Genomic DNA, 21,673 nt, shown 5'->3' on the forward strand with positions numbered 1-21,673 from the left:
GCTGAAGTTCATATTCATTGCATCAGTGATGCTATCTAGCCATCTCATCCTCTGCCGTCCCCTTCTCCTTTTGCCTTCAATCTTTCCCAGCAAGACAGCTGTACTGTGCATTTGGGTTTTTTTTCTCTTGTTCCTTTTTTAAAAAAAACTTTCACTCCGAATAAAGTTTTGTTGGAGTTCATGATGCTTCCTGAATATTATAATTCCCAGGATCTTCTACTACTTCTAAATGTCATGGAATGTGACGCTAAGCAACAAAAAACACACACAAGGAAAGTTCACAGGTGTGTTGCAGCAGTGTGTGCTATGCACACGAATTACAAAAACAACCTGTTGTGCCACTTCCCCCCATTCCTGCCCCAGAAAAATTCCAGCAGATGCCCATGACTGCTGCTTCCCAGCTCTTTTAAGGGTAAGGGAGAATCTCCAAGCTGAGATCTGGCAACCCTACATGTGACAACATTAGTTCTGGGTTGGCTCAGTCTATAGTAGCCTCCTGTGTGAGGTAACTGGGTATAAAGAAGATGTTTCATGTAATGCATTCAGTAAGTATAAACTCAAGAAAATGAGCAGTTCTAAATGCCAGAACAAACAAAAATCTAACAGGTTTAGATGACTAGCATATTCTTCCAAGTTTAATTCCAATGTGTTTTGAGCAACGAACTCTTCATCAGGAGATTGCTGTGAAAGTTACATGAAAATGATGATTAATGCCAATGAAAATGATATTCTAGTAAACAAAACAGATAGACAGTACTTTATACATTAAAACTTGTATTGAACAAATGCTAATAATTTTTCAAAGAAACTATCCTATTCAGAACAGAACTAAAATATAGGTAGTCAATAATAGTCATTCCCACATAAGAAACAAAGAAAAAAGAAAAGAGGATTTCCCCTCCCCTCCAGTAGTTGCTGGATATTTTCTCCTCATTATAAATTTTAAACAGCTGTGGAACCTGGATGCATGTACTTTCAGTGATGATGATGGTGATGATGACGATAAAGAAATTCTTTTATTTCCCCATTTTTACTATAAGTTTAGATAATTGTACAATTGGGGGGTATTATAAAGATAAACCACTACTGTAACACTCAGTATCATGTTAGTCTCCCCCTCAACCTTACATTGCTTCAAGAAAATGCTCAGGCTTAGGATCAGCAGAATAAAGGTGGTCCAGAGCTGAGGAACAGAGCATCCCAAACTGGCTGGCTGAGTTCAGACGATCATTGGGGGGAGGGAGAAGCCACCGTGGCGTCTTCCCCTGCTGCTGCGCACATGACCCCTATTTGCATAATTACCTGTGATACAGCACAGGTTGCTGTGTCATCCAAACCTGGCATGGTGCGTGGTGGGGGTGGTTTCTTACCCACCCTACAACCCCTACTACAAGCCATGGGTTGTGGCGTGGGTAAGAAACCACCTGTGGAGCCACCATGCCAGATTTAGACAACACAGCAACCTGCACTGCATCATGGGAAATTATGCAAATGGTGGTCACGTGCATGGCATATGTGGGGGTGGGGGAAGAAGCCACAGTGGCTTTTCTTTCCCCCATGATTATCAAAACCTGGCCACTATGTAAAATGCTGGTCTCCAGTAACACTCCCTTGTTCTGAGATGGGCCACCAAATCCTGTGGTAGCTTTAGCCTTCAACAGTCTTTATGGGAAGCCCTCTTGAGAATCTTTTACAGTAGTTTGGTCCCAAAAGTTATAAAAGCATAGATGGAGGTCTCTAGGTCTGAATTTGAGACATGTACTTGACCCTTGCTTTAACCAAGGCTGAAATGATGCACTTGACAGCAAGAACTTTGTTTTATGGGTGTGGGATACTGGGCAAACTTACAGAAATATCTATTCCAGTTGGATAAATGAGAATGTACTACAGCTGCTTTTAATGAGAACCTGATAAGTTGCAATGAAATGACTGGCTGAAATTAATCTGGAGAAATCAATGGAGACTTTAATTAGAACACTGGCTACAGTATGCTAGAATTTCTTTGAGGGTCATTGTAATGATAATGTTATACAGACTGCTCCTCCTTTCTCCAATAAATGAGCTGGTGTTTTGCTATAATAAATGAGTTTAAAGTATTCTGTCTGATAAGTTTAATTAAAGCCTCTTGTCAGAATGTAAAAGAAGGCATTTGCCCTTGTTAATAGAAGCCCAACATTTCTAGCAAAACTTAATAACAAGTCAAGTAGGAAGGCAGAAAAATATGTAGCTTGCATTTTTTTCAGCTGCTCCCACCTTTATGTAATTTCAGCCATCAGTACTCCTTATACTGCTTTTAACTTTCATAAAGGTAGGAAGGTGAATGAGAGAGCTATGCAAACAGTGTGGGTATTGTGGTAGTGGCTGCACTCATAGCTTTAGCCATTGGATTGTGGGGAGGAGATTGTTAATTTGGGATTGGTGAGTTGCTAAATTACTCATGGGAAGCATACTTAATATGCGTACACACAGAAACATACCCTAGTCTCAGATCTCTAATTGGTGGAGAAACATCCCCCTTCTTTTTTCTCTGCATCCTCCTGTTTTAAGCAGGAGATGGCAGGAGTGAAGACCCTACATCTCCTTACTTTTACCACAAAAAGGGAGGTTAGCACAGTGATGGATAAACACAGAGCTGTGTGTCCATGATGAAGGTGTCTTTTTAACAATAGGATGACATGTAAAACGTGAAATTATTTGTTAGCATGTTACTGCAAAAATATGTATTTTTGTGTTGCAGCCCTGGTTGTAGGTACTGCCTCAGCTGGATTTGCAATGGCACCAGTGCCGTTTGACCTAACTTGTTTCCTGCTTGCCTCCCTTGGAACAGGACTATCATCATGCGCTGCTAATTCCATCAACCAGGTTGGTGCTTTATTTTTAGCTTGTATTCAGAGGCGATTACCATGAATATCCAGAAGTTATTCTTTGTGACTTTTATGGTATGATAAATCAAAATGTGAACATCTAGCATAGCATGTTTACATGGGAATATGAGTTAAGACAGCATTCAAACCTTGTCATAATAGTGCTTCTGTCAATTAGTATAAAGTGTGGACTGTTGAAAAGAATTGAGTACAGTCAGGTCTCTTGGGCAATGTTCTGCTGTGAACTAGTGTAGGATCTGCTCAAGCAGGCCTTTGGCTTGTAAAACGGTCTGTTGGGTTGGGTGCTGTTATTATTCTGTATTTTTTGGTGTGTTTTTATATGTGTTTTTAATGTATTTGTTTCATTTGTTTTTAACTATGGTTTTTAGGAAAATGTTTTTATGATTAGCTGCCTTGAGTGCCATTTTCTTGATAGAAAGGTGGGGTATAAATTGAATAAATAAATAGGGTCTAGGGAAGGCTTAAAAATCACAAAGTATACTAAACCACGGCTTCTCCTGGAAAGATGGCATAATGGCTGGATTCAGATGATCAGAGGGGAAAAAGAAACCACTGTGGTTTCTTTTTCCTGCCCCCTGTGTGCACCTGCCATTTGCATCATCACTCGCGACGCCCCATGGGTTGGTGGTCATCTGTACCAGGCGTGGTGCATGGAAGGGGTGGCTTCTTCCCCACCCAAAACCCCTACTACAAGCCATGGTTTGTGGGGTGGGTAAGAAGCCACCCCTATTGCACACCACGCCAGGTTCAGGTGACACATTAACCTGCACAGCATCATGGGTAAATATGCAAATGGTGATTGTGCACGTGGCACAGACAAGGGCAGGGATAGAAGCCATGGTGGTTTCTTGTCCCCCGATGATTGTCCAAACCTGGACAAAGTCAAGTATGCACAAGGCCAGATACAAAATAAAAGGCCCTTAATAGTTAGAGGTACAAACATAAGCAGTCACCACGTGTGTAATTCCTTTAGGATTTATATTGGCATCTGGGCTGGAATGGGTTTTGGGCATGACATGGGAAGATCTTCAGCAGCCTCCTTTCTGTGCACATGGTGGCATGATCCAGAGGGAAATACACATACTTGAATCTTCCTTAGAGTTTTCATTTCAGCAGGTGCCCCTTACAGATCCGAACTTTCTCTAACCTTCTCCAAATTCAAAAAACAATTCTGGAATTGGCATTTTAAAAGGGAATGATACCAGTGTGTGCATGCCATTTCCTCCCAACTTTCATTTAAAAATCTCAAACCAGTCTTTGAACTCATGAGTTTAAAGTGAACCTATTTGAAATCCCAACTCTGAGGAAAATTCAGATGTACATGTAGGGCATGGCCACAATAAACTATGATTTATCATTATGTGAATGAACCTCAGGCTTCTCCCTCCCCTCGCAATGTAGTTGGGAGGGTGAGATTAGAAGAGATCTTTCTCTCACATTTTTTGCTAACTGTAGTTTAGAGAGATATCTAAACCCAAACTGTATTTAATTTTAAGTGTGTTACTGAAATAAACCAACTTCAAAGCTTGGTTTACAAAGGTGGCTTATTTCAATAAACCATTGTTGAGATTAACCACAGTTTATGGTTTGAAAGAAATTGTGGTTAATTGAGAATAGAAATAAAAGTTTCAAATCTCCTTGTGATCGTGCTGGGGAGGGGAGATGGTGGGCACCCTGTAAACCCAAGGCTTTCACAGGCTCACTCATGTAAAAAATAAACCCTCGTTTTATCATTATACATACAAAACAGGCCATTGTGCACAAGTTGCTCCGAATTGTGAATTTTTGCTACTTGAATTTTCAACTATCAATTGCACATTTTCAGGTAGCACTGCTGAATGATTAGTTAATAGCAGACCATGCTGTATGTCTTCTCTGAGCACTCTTGGATGAGACTGTTTTTCTGGATTTATTTCAGTTGGGGTTCAGGTCCACATTTGGTACAGTTATTGCTTCGGTTGCCCTGTATGATGTGGGACAGAAAATGTTCCAGTGCTTAATTTTTCCATGGAAAATTTTTCTGTTTTCTAAGTTCATTAGTACAAATAAATGTGTTCTAATTGCAAATACAATATTAGGCAAGCTAGGCAGTTTCAGAGTTGTAATTAATGTTTTCAGGCAATTATCCCAGCTGAAAGTTTTCCTGTACAAATGACCCTATGCAAATTAACCTAATTTGCATTGGAAACTTTCCCGAAAATGTTCCAATTCAAAATACTCCGGAAAGTCCACATCCGTATTTACAGCCAGTGACCACCAAGAAAAAGTGGTGCCAAGCAAAAGTGTGTGAGGTGGGGGCAGGGGGTGGGGGTGGGAGAGATCATAAGCAGTTATGTAAAACTTACTAAAAATAAACAGCATTAACTGCATTTTTTTCATTTGAATCACTTTACTTGACACAATTAATTGGGTGGCTGTTCGTTTACAGACATGCTGAAAAGCAACAAGTTTTGCTGGCTAGCTCTTTGAGCATACATTGGTGACAAACTACCCAGGAAGGGATGGTAGTAGTACCGATCACTTGAGTCAGACTTAAAAGTTCACAGGGCTTTCCAGTCTTTGTATCTTCCCTCAGAACATCTTTTTGGAGTTGGCCTCTCTTGTTACTGAGGCTGAGTGGCAAATTATTTGTGAGTGATGCAGAAATCCCCATGTAGTTTGGCTTAGTGAGAACCTGACTACACATAGTGTGAACACCACAACTTGCAAGTATACAGATTCCAACCATTATGATCTGTGGGGGTGATATGGAGCTTCTTGCCAAAAGGGGGTGGAGGCAACTTCTTTGAGCAAGTGACAGCTGCAGAGTCAGAAGTTCTCATGGAAAGATCCGCCAAAGGCTGGAACAAAGACTTGTTGAGTTAAAAGATATGAACATGTGTAATATAAAGTAGCTGCCCTTAAGAGCACTTGGGGTGGGATGGGAAGGAAATCCAAATCACAAGTTACCCACTTCTCTTTTATAGAGCCAAAGAAAATAGGAAAAGAAAATGGAAATCCCACTCTATGAACTGTTTGTCTCCCATGGGCAAAAAAGTCTTTTTTCTTCAGTATCAATCACTTTTTTAACCTACTTCTGGCTTAGCTAAATATCCATTTTAGACTTGTAAACCTGTTCTCTGGTCTCCTTAGGAAAACTGAAATAAAAGTTTTTCTAGTTTAGTGTCAGATCTTTATGTGGAAAGAATATCATTTGTTAGAGTTCAGGGATGTTAACCTTTGATTTATGGCACTGCCATGCAGATAAAACATGCAGTGTTGTTTACAACAAAATCCACGGCATTGAAATGTTAAAAGATTGCATGTACCTCTTAGAAGTCAAGTGCATTCTTCTGAGACTGTGGAATGGTTCAAAGTGGGAGAAAGCTGTAAAGATGAAAGCAGGATGTTTTAAATGGTTTGCATTTAGTAGCTGAAAGATAAACTGCTGTGGTTAGGTTTGACTGATAGCACCTTGAAAAAGAAGCAGATGGAACTGCATATCTTATATTGAATATATAAAACCTACAATGGAAACTAAAGAAAACATGGCCACATGGGAAAAAAGAACAAATCAAAAAGGGGTGATGTTAGCCCTTCAGAGTTTGTGTGTGTGCATGTGGTGGTGGTGGGGACGTTGGTCTAGAGTTAACTGTGTTGAACATCTGCCATATCTGTACTTTTGGCATTTGATCTAAATGTACTTCTTATTTTTTTGTTCTTGGTGTGAATATCCCTTACCCATAACAGTTTCTTTAAAAGTGAAGTCCAAAGATAGCCTAGCACAGTTATGCATGCATTGGCATCATCTCCTTTAGACTACTGCAGTGCATTGTACATGGGAATATCGTTGTTAACTGTTAGAAACTAAAGCTCAGGCAAAACATAGTGACACTTTTATTAACTGGGAATGAACATCCCCCAGTTTTGAAAGAGGTTCCCAGGATTCCAGACCATTTAACATGATTCAAATTGCTTGTCTTGACCTATAAAGGCCACATTTGAGTCCCCATAACAAATGTGCCACTTCCCTATACCAAGCATGATGAGCCTCAGCGTTCCTCCACACTGAGAGCTGCAGAGGTGGCGGGGATTGTGCTGGCAGCTTGGGGGGGTAATCTCTGCCCCTTCCCCAGTTCCTATGTTGGGAGGAAGACTGGTTGGTGATTTAAGTGCTGTGTTACCGAAACACCTGGAGCAGGGCAAAACCATCAAACCTCCCTACCACCTTTACCTGCTCCAGAATGTCTCAGCCATGCTGTAGTTAAAACAGCAAGATCCCCATAGGAGAAAGGGCGTCCTCAGCTACACAGCTGCTAAATTGGCAAGCTCCACACAGCAAGGTGGGTCTTCTGGAAAATTTTGAATGAGAAAATTTCCCTATGCAAGTTAGGGACATTTGCAGAGAGTCATTTGCATCGGAAAATTTTCAGTTTGCATCGGAAAATTTTCTGATGCCCTAGAGAGTGATCTAATTTAGCATGTTTATTTTACTTGTATTTAGTAAACAAAGCTAAAAGAAGTACCCCATGTTAATTTTTAGTTTCAATACACAAATACATGTATTTGACAAATACTTGACAAAAAAGTTAATGCATACTTACAGTGATTTAAATGTTATATTATGTATACATTTTTCCTGGAATACCTGTAAAAATGAAAGACAGTAGCATGTACTTCCTTTACATTGTTTAAATGTAAGAAAAAAGCAAAAGTACTGAAAAGTTACGTACTAATTCAGCCTTCCCCAATCTGGTGCCCTCCAGACATGTTGGACTACAACTCCCAGCATCCCAGCCATGCTGACTGGGGGGTCCTGGGAGTTTTAGTCCAACGCATCCGGAGGGCATCAGGTTGAGGAAGGCTGCGCTACTTAATTTTAGCAGCCCGAACAACTGTGCATGATATGCTCACTGCCGTACACATCTATTTCAACAGAGTTCAGCTCTCTTCCACTAAGGTTGTTGGGGCACCTTCAGTTTCTCTGTCGCTGTGTATTGGTTCCATTTCCTATTGAGACATATATGTATTAGAAATATATATACTCACACACATACATACATATATTTACACATACACTCTAACATACTTGCTAGGGATAATCACCTGTAAAACATTAATTACAACTTTGAAATAGCCAAGCTTGCCTAATACTGCATTTCCAATTGTCATCCATTCATTGTTACTAATTAACTTATGAAATGGAAAATTTTCCGCAGAAAAATTATGCACTGGAAAACTATCCAGAAAATTTCCCATCTTGGAAACATTTCTGCACCATATCACTGGCTCAATGTCCCCTTTTCCTGCAGGAAACAGAGCTCAGACTGGGAGCTGGGATGGGAAGCAGGGGGTCCTGACCTTGCACAGAGGTGCAGCATGAGTCTGATGGGAAGGGGAGGGGCAGGATCCAAGAATTGTGGATCCCCGCCTAAGCAGTTTAAATCCAAGATACCAAAAGGATCACCTTTAGGTATCTTGTGCTGAGATCTACTTCCGAGGCCTTTCTCTGAATCTCTCCCTGCCACCATCTGAAGAAAGATGGATGGTGGTTCGAGACAGAGCCTTTTAAATTGTGGTACCCGTATTTGGGGTTTTTGTTTGTTTCTGGTGCCAGCAAATAACTTCTTTATTTACAGAGGATTACTAGGTCTTTTAATCTTGTCTGTGGATGTTTAATGCTGGGATTTTTCCTCTTATTATTGGTATTTATTGTACTTTATGGTTTTTAAACAGTTCAGTCTATAGTTTCCATTCATTAGTGATTCCTATGCCTGGATACATGTAAAAATGTAATGTAACGTTTTACATATATTCACTGTAATGAGTTTATCTCTCGCTCGCTCGCTCTCTCTCTCTCTGTCACATGCGCGCACACACACACACACACACACACAGACTTTTAGTATAACTACATTTTATTCTCAACTGCAGAAGACCAGGTCAAGAGATTAATTCCAGGATTCTCATAGTTTGACAGAGTCAAACTTCCTGGATTGAGACAGCCTTCCTAGGCTTCCCGAACTGTAGCTCAGAAAGATAAAGGGAGGCTATTCAACTATTCAACTAGTGGTGCTCATTCTTGGTTTTGTCCCTGGCTACTTGCCAGACCATAGGGACAGAGATCAGAGTTATGCAGGTCCACAGTGTGGTTTGGGTTTCCTGTGGGAGGGGTGCCAGCAAAGCAAGATACCAGTGAAAACTGAAGGAGCTCCCTATTGATCCTTATCAGTCCATACCTGCTGGGGTGTTGGGAAGTACCGTCCATACAGCTAACCACATTGCATTAATTAGTGATCATCCTGCTGCCTTCTGTCTTCAAGAGGTCATTGGAGGAGCTTGTCCTTCACTGCCACCTGCCTTTTGCTTTCCTTAAAACTCCATCTTGCACTTCCAAAGACTTAAGAAAAAGTTTGAACAACCACAAACATCTGAATACTGGATTGATTTAGTTCAGAGGAACCCTTCCATTTATGAGATTCTGAACAATATATTGTGACCCCTCTGGAGGAAATGGTTTAAAAACCACAGTGCGACCACTCCTAGCTACCTAGAACATTTTGAAATGAATAGAGAATGGGGAGCCAATACGCCTGACTTCTGTATCGCTCATTTGAGATTAACACCTGATGCATCTCTGTCTATTTTTCTCTGAAGTTTCCTTTTTGTTTTGACTGAGCAGACGGCCTGCAGCAGGCAGCGCTGCCTTTCATCTTCCTCTGATGATCAAAAGATTGCCAAGCGGTGGTTATTAAAATCTGGTGTTTAAGATCTGGAGTGCAAGGCTGTCAGTGCAGGAGGCAGCCGATGATGTAATTTACAGTACATAATAAATATCTGAGAAGTGCAACACTGGAAGTCTATCTCTGTATTCAAAAATGTTCTGATATATGCTGCTTTGATATTTTAACTGCTTGGCAACCTTCATTAGTGGTTACTGTGAGGATCATAACTTATGGCTAGTCAGATGATTCATAATTGTAACTCCGCTAGATCAAGTGAGCATGAAGAAATCCTCAATATTGTGGAGGAATGGCTTAGCCAGAGATGGTATATTTCATGAGCAGAGAAAATGATGAGCACTTAGAGACCCAACCTCCACAAGAACAATAAATTTTAAATGCAGAGATCATCTTTCCAAAGCATAAATTATTTGACCTGTGGCTGAAACTTGATAAAGGATCTTGGGTAGAATGTTATAAATTAGGGTGTGCTGTTGTTAGAAGAACGTCTCAGATAATAAGCATAACCAATGATGAATATGGAGCATAAGGAAATCACAAGGGGGAGAGGGACTTCTTCCTAGTGCTTCAGCTGTGTGCATACATTATATTCCAAATTAAATGGCCTGGTAACGCTAAAGAAATAATAGCTGTAGAAACCAACTAGAGAATGTTACAAGTGATTTCCCTTCTCAGAAATTGTTTAATTCAGTTATGTCTTATTTATAAATGTGAAATGCATCAATGCGGAACAAAGCTCAGGCTGCATGTCGCTCCCAAAGATCAAATTGTAATCTTGTGATTTCCAGACATACTTTTAAAGCACGTTTTGAGCCTTCTTGATTGGTGACAATGTTCAGTATGCAGTGGCAATTTTCAGTGTAGTTGTGGGAGTCTCAGTGCCAAAGAAACTGCCCCGTTCTGCTCTATGGTGTGTAAAACATTCTCTTTTCAAGAATATGTTCAATTAATTGAGAACGTTACTGGTCTAAATTTCATAGTTTAAGTACTGAGTCCCCATTTCTTACCAAGAACTTTGACCAGTGAAAGTGTTACTAAAGCCTACTTGGAATCTGATGGAGAGTTTCCTGGTGTTTTCCCAAGCAACAGAGGTGTAAAGCAGGACTACATGGTTGTGGTCTCTCTATTATTTATACCAATAGTGCTCTCTAACATTGCTTAATGATGCCTATATGCACAACAGTAGATATGTCCCTATATCAGTATAAAGTCTCTGAGAAGTTGCTGCAGAGACCCTTTAAGAGATTGGTCCAGAGAGCAACCTCCTTCATTAGGCTGGAAAGCCCAAAGGGTGTGTGCGCATATGCTTACAAGCATACTTACTCTCTTCTGTAATAGCGCCTCTTCGTACAAACTTAATTAATTTGGGTTTTGTAAGACAAAAAGTAGTACAAAATTGTCCTCCCCTAATAAACAGCCTCATCCACCTAGCATGTGTGAATTATTGGTGCTTTTTTGCCCAATAATGGAAAATTTCCAGTTTTAAATTGCCTGTCTATCTTCCATCTCCACTCTTTTCAAACACTTCTTTAAAATGTAGACATCCCACAGCTTGAACATCCATTCCAATACTGAAGGTATGCTTTCACTATACCACTGTCTTGTTATAAACATTCATATTATAAGTAGATTTCTGATTTGTGGGAACTACTACATTCATTTAACAACACTGCTAATAGATTTCTCACTGGCTCTTGTTTTGTTTACAAAATTTTTGCTTTGGATAATGACCACTACATATATTTATAGTTCTAGGTTTGTTTAAATTCTCACTCCAGCTATAGTAATAATATTTTTGTGGTATTTAGGTACCATCTATAGCACATTTTTAATAATACCATAGTGAGGAGACTGTATATGAATATTTCTTCAGTTATTCTTGTCTCTGTACTGTTTTCTTACTTGAACTTCATTCATGTGTTTCTGGATTCCTGAGTCACCAAGATCAAGAAATATACAAAACAGATTTTGTATAATAAATGAAAAATATTAAAGCACAACAGACTTGATGTTACCTTTATATCTGAAGGAATTCAAGCTGCCTCACATTAATTTTGGGCTTCTTGTGCTGGGGGTGGGAGTGTAACATGATTTTCTTCACTCATAGGGGTTGTCTACTTTCAAGACATATAACAAATGAGCTTGTAGCTGATAGAACTCAGTAGCATCAACATCAGTGATGTCTGAAGCTCTGTAACTATACTGCTGACTCTCACATTTATGTAGCTCATACAAGTTGGCCTGTTTGGATGACGTAACAGTCCTTGTTGTTCAGTCGTTAAGTCGTGTCCGACTCTTCGTGACCCCATGGACCATAGAACGCCAGGCCTTCCTGTCCTCCACTCTCTCCCGGAGTGTGCTCAAGTTCATATTCATTGCATCGGTGATGCTATCTAGCCATCTCATCCTCTGCCGTCCCCTTCTCCTTTTGCCTTCAATCTTTCCCAGCATCAGGGTCTTTTCCAGAGAGTTTTCTCTTCGCATTAGGTGGCCAAAATATTTGAGCTTCAGCTTCAGTATCTGTCCTTCCAATGAGCACTCAGGGTTGATTTCCTTTAGGATTGACTGATTTGACCTCCTTGCAGTCCAGGGGACTCGTAAGAGTCTTCTCCAGCACCACAGTTCGAAAGCATCAATTCTTCGGCGCTCAGCCTTCCTTATAGACCAGCTCTCATAGCCATATGTTGCTACTGGGAAAACCATAGCTTTGATTATGCGGACCTTTGTCGGCAAGGTGATGTCTCTGCTTCTTACTATGCTGTCTAGGTTTGCCATAGCTTTCCTCCCAAGGAGCAAGCGTCTTTTAATTTCATGGCTACAGTCACCGTCTGCGGTGATCTTGAAGCCCAAGAAAATAAAATCTGTCACTGCTTCCATTTCTTCCCCTTCTGTATGCCAGGAAGGGATGGGGCCAGATGCCATGATCTTAGTTTTTTTAATGTTTTTGCACCCTCCACTTTCACCCTCAACGAGAGGCTCTTTAGATTCTCTTCGCTTTCTGCCATTAGGGCGGTATTGTCTGCGTATCTGAGGTTGTTGATAATTCTCCCGGCAATCCTAATTCCGACCTGTGATTCATCCAACCTGGCGTTTCTCATGATGTACTCTGCATATAAATTATATAAGCAGGGCGACAATATACAGCCTTGTCGTACTCCTTTCCCAATTTTGAACCAATCGGTTCTTCCATGTCTGGTTCTTACTGTTGCTTCTTGACCCTCATACAGGTTTCTCAGGAGACAGGTGAGGTGGTCTGGTACTCCCATCTCTTTAAGAATTTGCCACAGTTTGTTGTGATCCACACAATCAAAGGCTTTAGCGTAGTCAATGAAGCAGAAATAGACGTTTTTCTGGAATTCTCTTGCTTTCTCCATGATCCAGCGAATGTTGGCGATTTGACCTCTAGTTCCTCTGCCTCTTCGAAAAGCCGCTTGCACTTCCAGTAGTTCCCGGTTCACATGCTGCTGAAGCCTAGCTTGTAGGATTTTGAGCATCACCTTGCTGGCATGTGAAATCAGTGCAATTGTGCGGTAGTTTGAAGACTCTTTGGCATTGCCCTTCTTTGGAATTGGAATGTAAACTGACCTTTTCCAGTCTTGTGGCCACTGCATAACTTGTCATGTCATGCGAACCTGGCATTGTGGTTTGTTTGGGGGGGGGGGTAGACACTCTCAAATAACCCTATAACAAGTAATGGGTTATTTGAGGGTTGTCAGTCCCTTAAACAACCCCTGCCTCCTGGGTTTACATTACAAGACATGGCAAGCAGGGTGCCTGTGGGCACCATGCAAAAATGGCACCTGTGGGCACCCAGCACAATGCAACAGCTCCCACAGGTAAATGAAGTCACAGTGGGCTGTCGTGTCATGTAAACCAGATCCATGATTCTTATTATCGAGAAAAGCAGCTCAATGTAGTTTGTGATCTAGATCTTTGTTGCAAGCCACTCTGTGAAAATCAAAATCACCCCCCCCCCCCCCGGTTATGGTTTTGTGGTGGACTATATTCTGAATTGGGTTTACAACCAAGGTTAAGCTGTACTCTCTCCAGATGTGTTTTGAGCCTGTGGAAAGCTGCAGCATGTTGTCAATTTACTAAACTTTTTTTAAAAAATGGGGAAGTTGGGGAGAGGGAAAATAATTTACCTTTATGATTGATCTTCAGGAAAACGTCAATTGTGGTGCTCCCTTTAGATGCAGTGCCAGATTTCCCCCGGAAGCACTGATGGCTGGAAGAACAAAGACATATTAAAGGGCTGCAATGATGGAATGTAGAGATAGCATCAGACAAAGAGAAAACTTAGTAGTTAATAAGATTAATCTGCCTGTGTAATCTGCTGTGGCACTACATTCCAAAAGACACTTATCTCTTAAAACACAAGAATGATTAGGTTTCATTCTCTGAGTTTAGGATCTAAATAGCTGCCTGAACTGTTTAGATTAAGAATGCCTTTTGCATGGCAAACTATCAGAGTTTAATATTAAATTATGAAAATTAAGAAAATATTAGGATGAGGTTGCTTATTTCTGAAGAGTGGGAGCTACCCAAACTTTGAAGAGCCTCAGAACTGGTACTTCTGTTCATCTTTGGGCCTTAGGTTTAATAATCATGTTAAACTCAACTGTTCTCTGGGTTAATCCAGAGTGTTCCTTCCATGAAGAGTTTGTAGAAGTGACCGAGATCTAACAGGGTTCTGCTGGAGGATGGGGAGGCAGCTTCACTGATTCCCCTTGCAGCTGCCTGCACCAAATTGCCCATTCCAAGGGTCCCCCTATTCTTCGGAGCAGCTTTTCAGGAGGCCTTGTGGAAGGGGGAATCAACAAAATGGTGCCCCTGCTCCCTCCAGTGGGAGCATCCTGTGAGTGGAATTCCAGTGAGTGGAGCTCCATTCACAGGAACTCTGGATCCCAGAAAAACCTTGCATCCATTTCCTCAAGGATGCCCCAGTGCATACATTTATTTTAAAAATGTAATAATCAACGAATAAGGTCCTCTGCCATGTTCCGGAGTGATTATTATCATTTTCTGTAGCTGAGGCATGAGGATACAGACAAGGTGCTCGGCCAAGTTAGAGTGACCACTTGTATGCTCAGCCCTTCCCCATCTTGGCTTGTTACATCTAATAAGGAGGGGATGGCCAGCTGGGTCTTGAGGGTTGTACCTTCCTGATTGAAAGGAGTGGTGGTTATTTGGGGATGTGGGCTGAGGTGTCATCAATATGCCGGTGACACCCAGCTTTACCTCTCCTTTACATCTATCCTGGGTGAGGTGAATGTCCTTAATTGGTGCCTGAACAGAGTAATGGATGAGGGCCAATAAAATGAAGCTCAATCCTGACAAGATCAAGGTGGACTGATTTAAATCAAGGCGATTTAAATCAATGATTTAAATCAGCAAGGAGAAAGGTATATTGAAATTACAGATTTTCATATATGCCCTGAGCAGATCTGACCACTAAGCCATGTTAATTTACAACTAAATAGAGTATTACTTACACTGTTTCATTCTTATAAGCAGACTTTTCATGTCTTTGTCTCACTGTATATATTTTTCATACTACCCTTTGTACCTTAGGCAGAGTGTCTGTAAAATATTCCCATATAGGGGCTTCCTTATAACCAGCACCAATAATTTGTTGTTATTCAGTCGTTCAGTCGTGTCCGACTCTTCGTGACCCCATGGACCATAGCACGCCAGGCCTTCCTGTCCTGCGCTCTCTCCCGGAGCGTGCTCAAGTTCATATTCATTGCATCGGTGATGCTATCTAGCCATCTCATCCTCTGCCGTCCCCTTCTCCTTTTGCCTTCAATCTTTCCCAGCATCAGGGTCTTTTCCAGAGAGTTTTCTCTTCGCATTAGGTGGCCAGAATATTGGAGCTTCAGCTTCAGTATCTGTCCTTCCAATGAGCAGTCAGGGTTGATTTCCTTTCGGAATGACTGATTTGACCTCCTTGCAGTCCAGGGGACTCGTAAGAGTCTTCTCCAGCACCACAGTTCGAAAGCATCAATTCTTCAGCGCTCAGCCTTCCTTATAGTCCAGCTCTCACAGCCATACATTACTACTGGGAAAACCATAGCTTTGATTATGCGGACCTTTGTCAGCAAGGTGATGTCTCTGCTTCTTACTATGCTGTCTAGGTTTGCCATAGCTTTCCTCCCAAGGAGCAAGCGTCTTTTAATTTCATGGCTACAGTCACCATCTGCGGTGATCTTGGAGCCAAAGAAAGTAAAATCTGTCACTGCTTCCATTTCTTCCCTTTCTGTATGCCAGGAAGGGTTGGGGCCAGATGCCATGATCTTCGTTTTTTTAATGTTGAGTTTCAAACCAGCTTTTGCACTCTCCTCTTTCACCCTCAACAAGAGGCTCTTGAGATCCTCTTTGCTTTCTGCCATTAGGGTGGTATCGTCTGCATATCGGAGGTTGTTGATAATTCTCCCAGCAATCTTAATTCCGACCTCTGATTCATCCAACCCGGCGTTTCTCATGATGTACTCTGCATATAAGTTAAATAAGCAGGGTGACAATATGCAGCCTTGTCGTACTCCTTTCCCAATTTTAAACCACTCGGTTGTTCCATGTCTGGTTCTTACTGTTGCTTCTTGACCCTCGTACAGGTTTCTCAGGAGACAGGTAAGGTGGTCTGGTACTCCCATCTCTTTAAGAATTTGCCACAGTTTGTTGTGATCCACACAATCAAAGGCTTTAGCGTAGTCAATGAAGCAGAAATAGACGTTTTTCTGGAATTCTCTTGCTTTCTTCATGATCCAGCGAATGTTGGCGATTTGATCTCTAGTTCCTCTGCCTCTTCTAAACCCAGCTTGTACTTCCGGTAGTTCTCGGTTCGCATACTGCTGAAGCCTAGCTTGTAGGATCTGGAGCATAACCTTGCTGGCATGTGAAAAGAGCGCAATTGTGCAGTAGTTTGAACACTCTTTGGCGTTGCCCTTCTTTGGAATTGGAATGTAAACTGACCTTTTCCAGTCTTGTGGCCATTGTTGAGTGTTCTAAATTTGTTGGCATATTGAATGCATCACTTTAACAGCATCATCTTTTAGGATTTTAAATAGCTCAGCTGGAATACTGTCATCTCCGCTAGCTTTGTTGTTACTAATGCTTCCTAAGGCCTGGAAGTTAACAACACAATCCTATACATGTCTACTCAGAATTAAGTTCAGTTGAGTTCAATAGGGCTTACTCCCAATTAAGTGAATATAGGATTGCAGCCTTAATATGGGAATACAGGAAGATGTACACTGGCCTCTTTTGTCTTATAACTTTCTTTACAGTGTTGCTGCGTTCTGCTTTACTCTGTCTTGGCGCAGGCTTGTCCTCACAAAAATCAAAGTAGCAAACAAAAATGAAATGCCCGTGACTGATATGTCAAAGCAAGGTTTCATAGTTATTTGGCTGAAAAACTTCCAATTTTTGGATTTATTTTAAACACCCATTTTTATCTACCTTGCTATAAATAACCTTTTTCTGTCTTAACTAACTCCTGTGCCTTGCTTGGCCCAATTCTACCGCTACATAAGCATAGAACAACAATCCTGTCTAGCCTGTGTCTTTCCACACGAGATTTAGTCAGAGAAACTGAAAGCCCAGAACTTTCAAGAAGCAAAAGCTGTTAGGCTGGACAGAGCTATTTTCATGAAATGAAAAACTGAAGTTAACGTTCAAATTCAATTGATAGGTAACTTCATTTTCATGAGACTGTAAGTGTAGGGCCAGCATGTTTATGATGAGATTTAATTGTAACTATGTTTTTTTTAAGTGAGATAAATTCAGTATGTTATTTATGATGTGTTCTTTTTAAATAAAAAACAATTTAAATTTTAAAAACCTGATTTAAATCTTTTAAAAGCCAATTTTTTTTAGTTCGTTAAAAAAAAATAGATTTTTCTCCGCCCTGGACAAGATGGAAGTACTGTTAGCTGGTGGTTCATTTGCCTGATTGAGCAGTGTTCAACCTGTCTGAAGGGGGTTGCCTTCCCTCTGAAAGATCAGGTGCACAACTTGGGGGTGGTCTTCATCATTGTCACTTGAGGCACAGGTAGTCTCAGTGGCTAGGAATGCTTTTTATAAGCTTAGGTTGATCTACCAGTAGCTTCCCTATCTGGACAAAGTCTGATGACAGTTATCCCTGCTCTGATAATCTCTGGATTGGGTGACTGCAATGTGTTATAAGTGGGCTGCCTCTGAAGACTGTTTTGAAGCTTCAGTTAGTTCAAAACAGAGCTGCTAGGATTGGATTATATAATCATGAGACGCCAGTTCACTCTGTTTCCTATCCCAATTCCAAGTGCTGATATTGACCTTTAAAGCCCTAAACAGTTTGGGATCAGAGTATCCGAAGGAAGGTCTCCTCCTGTATGTACCTGCTCAGACACTTAGGTCACCTTTGGAGGCGCTCCTCCAGGTGCCCCCGCCAAAGAAAGCTAGGTGGATGGCTACAACAGAGGGCCTTCTCAGTTGTAGCACCCCACTTGTGGCATGCCCTTCTGAAAGAGGTTTGCCTGGCGCCTTCATTTTTATCTTTTCAGCACCAGGCAAAGACCTTTCTTTTCTCGCAAGCATTTTAGATACCTTGTTCCAGAGTTTTATGGCTGTTCTTATATATCTTTATCTATTCTTGTGCTGTTTGTTGTTTTGTAGTTTATTCTTTTAAATATGTGTAATCTACCCAGAGAATTTGTTACTGAATAGATAGAATGAATTAATAAATAAATAAACAAATAAATACACAATTACAGCAGAAGTAGAATATTAGATGAAAACAGCCTGCCATTGATATCTCACTGAGGGAAAACACATCTTAGTGAAACATCTTTACTGCAAAATGTCATGACTCCCCAACCCTCAAACTTTCCAGTGTGCAGCAGAGGATTCTGTTGAGGATGAGAGACAGGTTATGTCCTCGGGAGTAGGACAGTGAGTGCCTTTTTCTGAGCCCTCCCAGCCAGAGGACACAGCCCTGCCATCGTTCTCTGACTCAGAGGCTGAGCCCCAACAAAAACTCCATCTCCCCAGCCTCACAGAAATGTCAGACTACAAAATCATGCAAGGGCCCTTAAACAGTCCAGTCAGCTCCTTCAAGACAGGCTGGAGCAGCTGACCACACAAGTCTTGTCAGCCTACATAAAGCTTCAGCTGGAGGGCGGGGGCAATCCCCTACAGCAACCCCTCACCTCTCCTGTTGTTCCTTAGTGCAGTGCGATCACTGCCATGCTGCCTAGGCTGTTTTGATGCCTGGGAAGCTCAAGGCTTCCTGGGCTCATGCTGAGCATATGTGCCAGGCATGTGTGCTCAGTAGAGCCCATTCATCAGGCAGCAAGGTAAGATGTCCAGGAGGAACATGCTGCCTTACTGCGAATTCATGTAGTTATCCAGCTCTTCTGTGCTTGTTCAGGAGTTTTACTCTGACACAGGACGTCCGATCTGAGAACCTATAGCCTATTGGGAAGTTATTGATTAAAGGAAGAGTAGCGTATTTGCATGAAGCAGAATAGGTCCACCTTATTTTCACTCTTCAAGATGGTGACCGGGGGTCAGGGCTTCCTAGGGTGTAGAAAGAAAAAAATGCTGCAGCATGCCAAGTAAGAGGTATGTTGGGTTGGACAGCAGCAGGAGGCTGTGGCTGGCTGGCTGGTGCAATTGGGGGGGCAGTTGTGTATGCATGTGTCCGCTGTGTAGGGGGTAAATAGAACTTTGCCTGGGTGAGTGTGGGGGACAGCATGGATCCACCACCACCACCACTATTTTGTTGCTAGAACCACATTTTTAAAAAATGTAGCTGCAAAGAAGTGCTTTTAGCGTGGCTGTGTGGATGGTGATGATAACATGCACAGGGGTGGAGCTTGGATGCCCTCGGAACTTGCTGCTGGGTCTCAAAGACTTATTTTCTGCGCAGCTCTAAAAATATCGTCTTCAGTAGTATCTGTGTAGATTCCCCCTCCTCGCTGTTTTGCCGTCATGATTTTAAAGTCATTTGATTCTCTGTACAATGGGAGCTGTTACTGAATCAGGAGAATGTGTGTCCAGAATGTGAGTCTAGCTTTTGCACTCATGCTCCCTGTGTCTCCTTTTGCAATGGGTTCTTATTATTACATGCAAAGGGATGGATTTTGGATGCTCTCAGAACTTGCTGCAGATGTTTACTCCTGAATTATCCAGCCCTTCTTCCTTGTGAGCAATCATATATAAACTAAATTAGGCACACCTGATTTTCAGTGTTACTTCTGAGTAGGCATTCAGAGGTATAGTTACCTTTTGGATGTTCTCATAAATTGCTGCCCAAGCTTACTCCTGAGTAATCCAGTCCTCCTTATTTTTGGGTAGACATGCATTATTATCCCACTCCTACCCAGAAGGCATGCTCTCTCAGTGTCCCCTTTTACAATGGGTTGCAATCAGTTATTATGATTGTGTGTGGCTGTGTGGATACCCCCCCAATGTTTTGTGCTCATGAGTCTACAGTCGCTTGATTCTCTATGCAATGAGAGTTGTTGCTGGAACAGGAGAATGTGGATCCAAAGGAGTGCTTTTGTGTGGCTGTGTGGATCCCCATCACTGCTTTCTACTCAAGGTCTTAATGTTCATGTGCTTCAGTTTACCCTTTCTGTGATATGGGCTGCTTGAGATTCAAAAGACTGCTCTTCCTCTGGTGACCCCTTGGCTTTTCCCCACCAACAGCAGTGGGCATCAGCTGCTACTGACTCCCTACTATGGCAGCATCCTAACCTATTCTAGTAGGAGAGAGTTCTTGCCAGCAGGACCGATGCAGAACTATAGAATGTCATATTTTCTTTCTGCCTTGATCTGACTGCTATCAGATGCTACTAACTTCCCCTGCAAGCCTTAAGGGACCACAAAACAGCCTGTTCCTCACCTAGTGGATGAAATATCTGAGGAAATTGCATAATTTATTAACTTATAATTTATAAGTTATTATTGCTGTCAGCAAATTGAGATGAGAACGGGTGTGCTTCCACAAGTGGTAGTAAGCATTCTGAAGTTGTTAACACTGCATTTTGGGCCCCTTACCACGTCTTGAAGAGTACTTTTGACATTGAAAATACTGCCTCCTGTGTTGCTGTCATTCTCATCACCTTTAATTTACTGTGTTTATTATTTATTATTAACAGTTATATACTGCTTTATTTGCTACAGAGTCATCAGGGTAGTGTTTGGTCAAGTAATTCCTGACAGGAGTTAAGACCACCAGTGAAATAGCAATGGCTCTGTCATTTTACAGTGAACAAAATGATTATGTTTATGTAGATTTCTGATAAAGGAAATAGCAACTCATATACTTACAGATTGAATACTTGATCATCATGAGGAGAGAACAGAAGGAATAACAGGTAACCCATTGTCAAAGTGTTTCAGACCAAATAGTGTTATAGCAGTCTCTATGTGTCAGTTCTATTTTGTTGAACAATAGAGCTAAGCTGTTTTATTTTGCATTCATATAGTAGGGCTCTATTTATTAGCCATGCAAATGGGTGTTTTGTTTCCAGGTCTACAGTTAAAAGTACTAAAAGTTTTTGAAGCACCACCAGCAAAGCATCTCTCTTCCATTTATCTTCTCTACAGCATCTTGTTTCTTATTACAGTCAGGATGTATATTGATGTTACCAAGAAGGCACATGACAACCTATTTCGGCTAGAGGCATTTTTTTCTTCAGAAAACTAAATGGTCTTGGTTTCAAGTAATCCTTTATTTTTTGAAATAGATGCATTTTTTCCTAGAGTTATCTTTTACAAGGTACATTAGCAGCTTGAGAAATTAAGTCCTCTGTTTATTACATAATGCAGGAGACAAAACAGTTTCTTAGAAGTGCTTCCTTTTACAAAAATATTTGAGAAATGGTTTTTCCCAGCCAGACTGAGCTAATATCTGTATGTGTTTTTGGGGGAGTGGGGGGTGTTTCACATGGACTAAGCATTTGCCCTATTTAACTTGGCACTTTGTGACAGGTACAGCTTGATTCTCTGGGTGTTTCTATCAAAACTTCTGGAAAGTCCTAGACAGCTGAAGTGGGATAGGTGGAGGGCAGCCTGCTTAAT

At 41.3% G+C, this 21,673-nt stretch overlaps 1 protein-coding gene across 1 annotated transcript in view; it reads left to right on the forward strand.

Moving 5' to 3' along the window:
• COX10 (cytochrome c oxidase assembly factor heme A:farnesyltransferase COX10) overlaps nt 1–21,673 on the forward strand; it is a 169,132-nt gene that overhangs the window by 15,940 nt on the left and 131,519 nt on the right. The window contains exon 4 of the mRNA XM_084838344.1: nt 2,738–2,862. Within this exon, the coding sequence (XP_084694470.1) occupies nt 2,738–2,862 (125 nt within the window). The remainder of the gene's footprint in view (nt 1–2,737; nt 2,863–21,673) is intronic.

The sequence above is a fragment of the Heloderma suspectum genome, chromosome 2 (genome assembly GCF_057233095.1).
Source record: "Heloderma suspectum isolate Gila_16-S chromosome 2, 16-S_ref, whole genome shotgun sequence".
NCBI classification, from domain to species: domain Eukaryota; kingdom Metazoa; phylum Chordata; class Lepidosauria; order Squamata; family Helodermatidae; genus Heloderma; species Heloderma suspectum.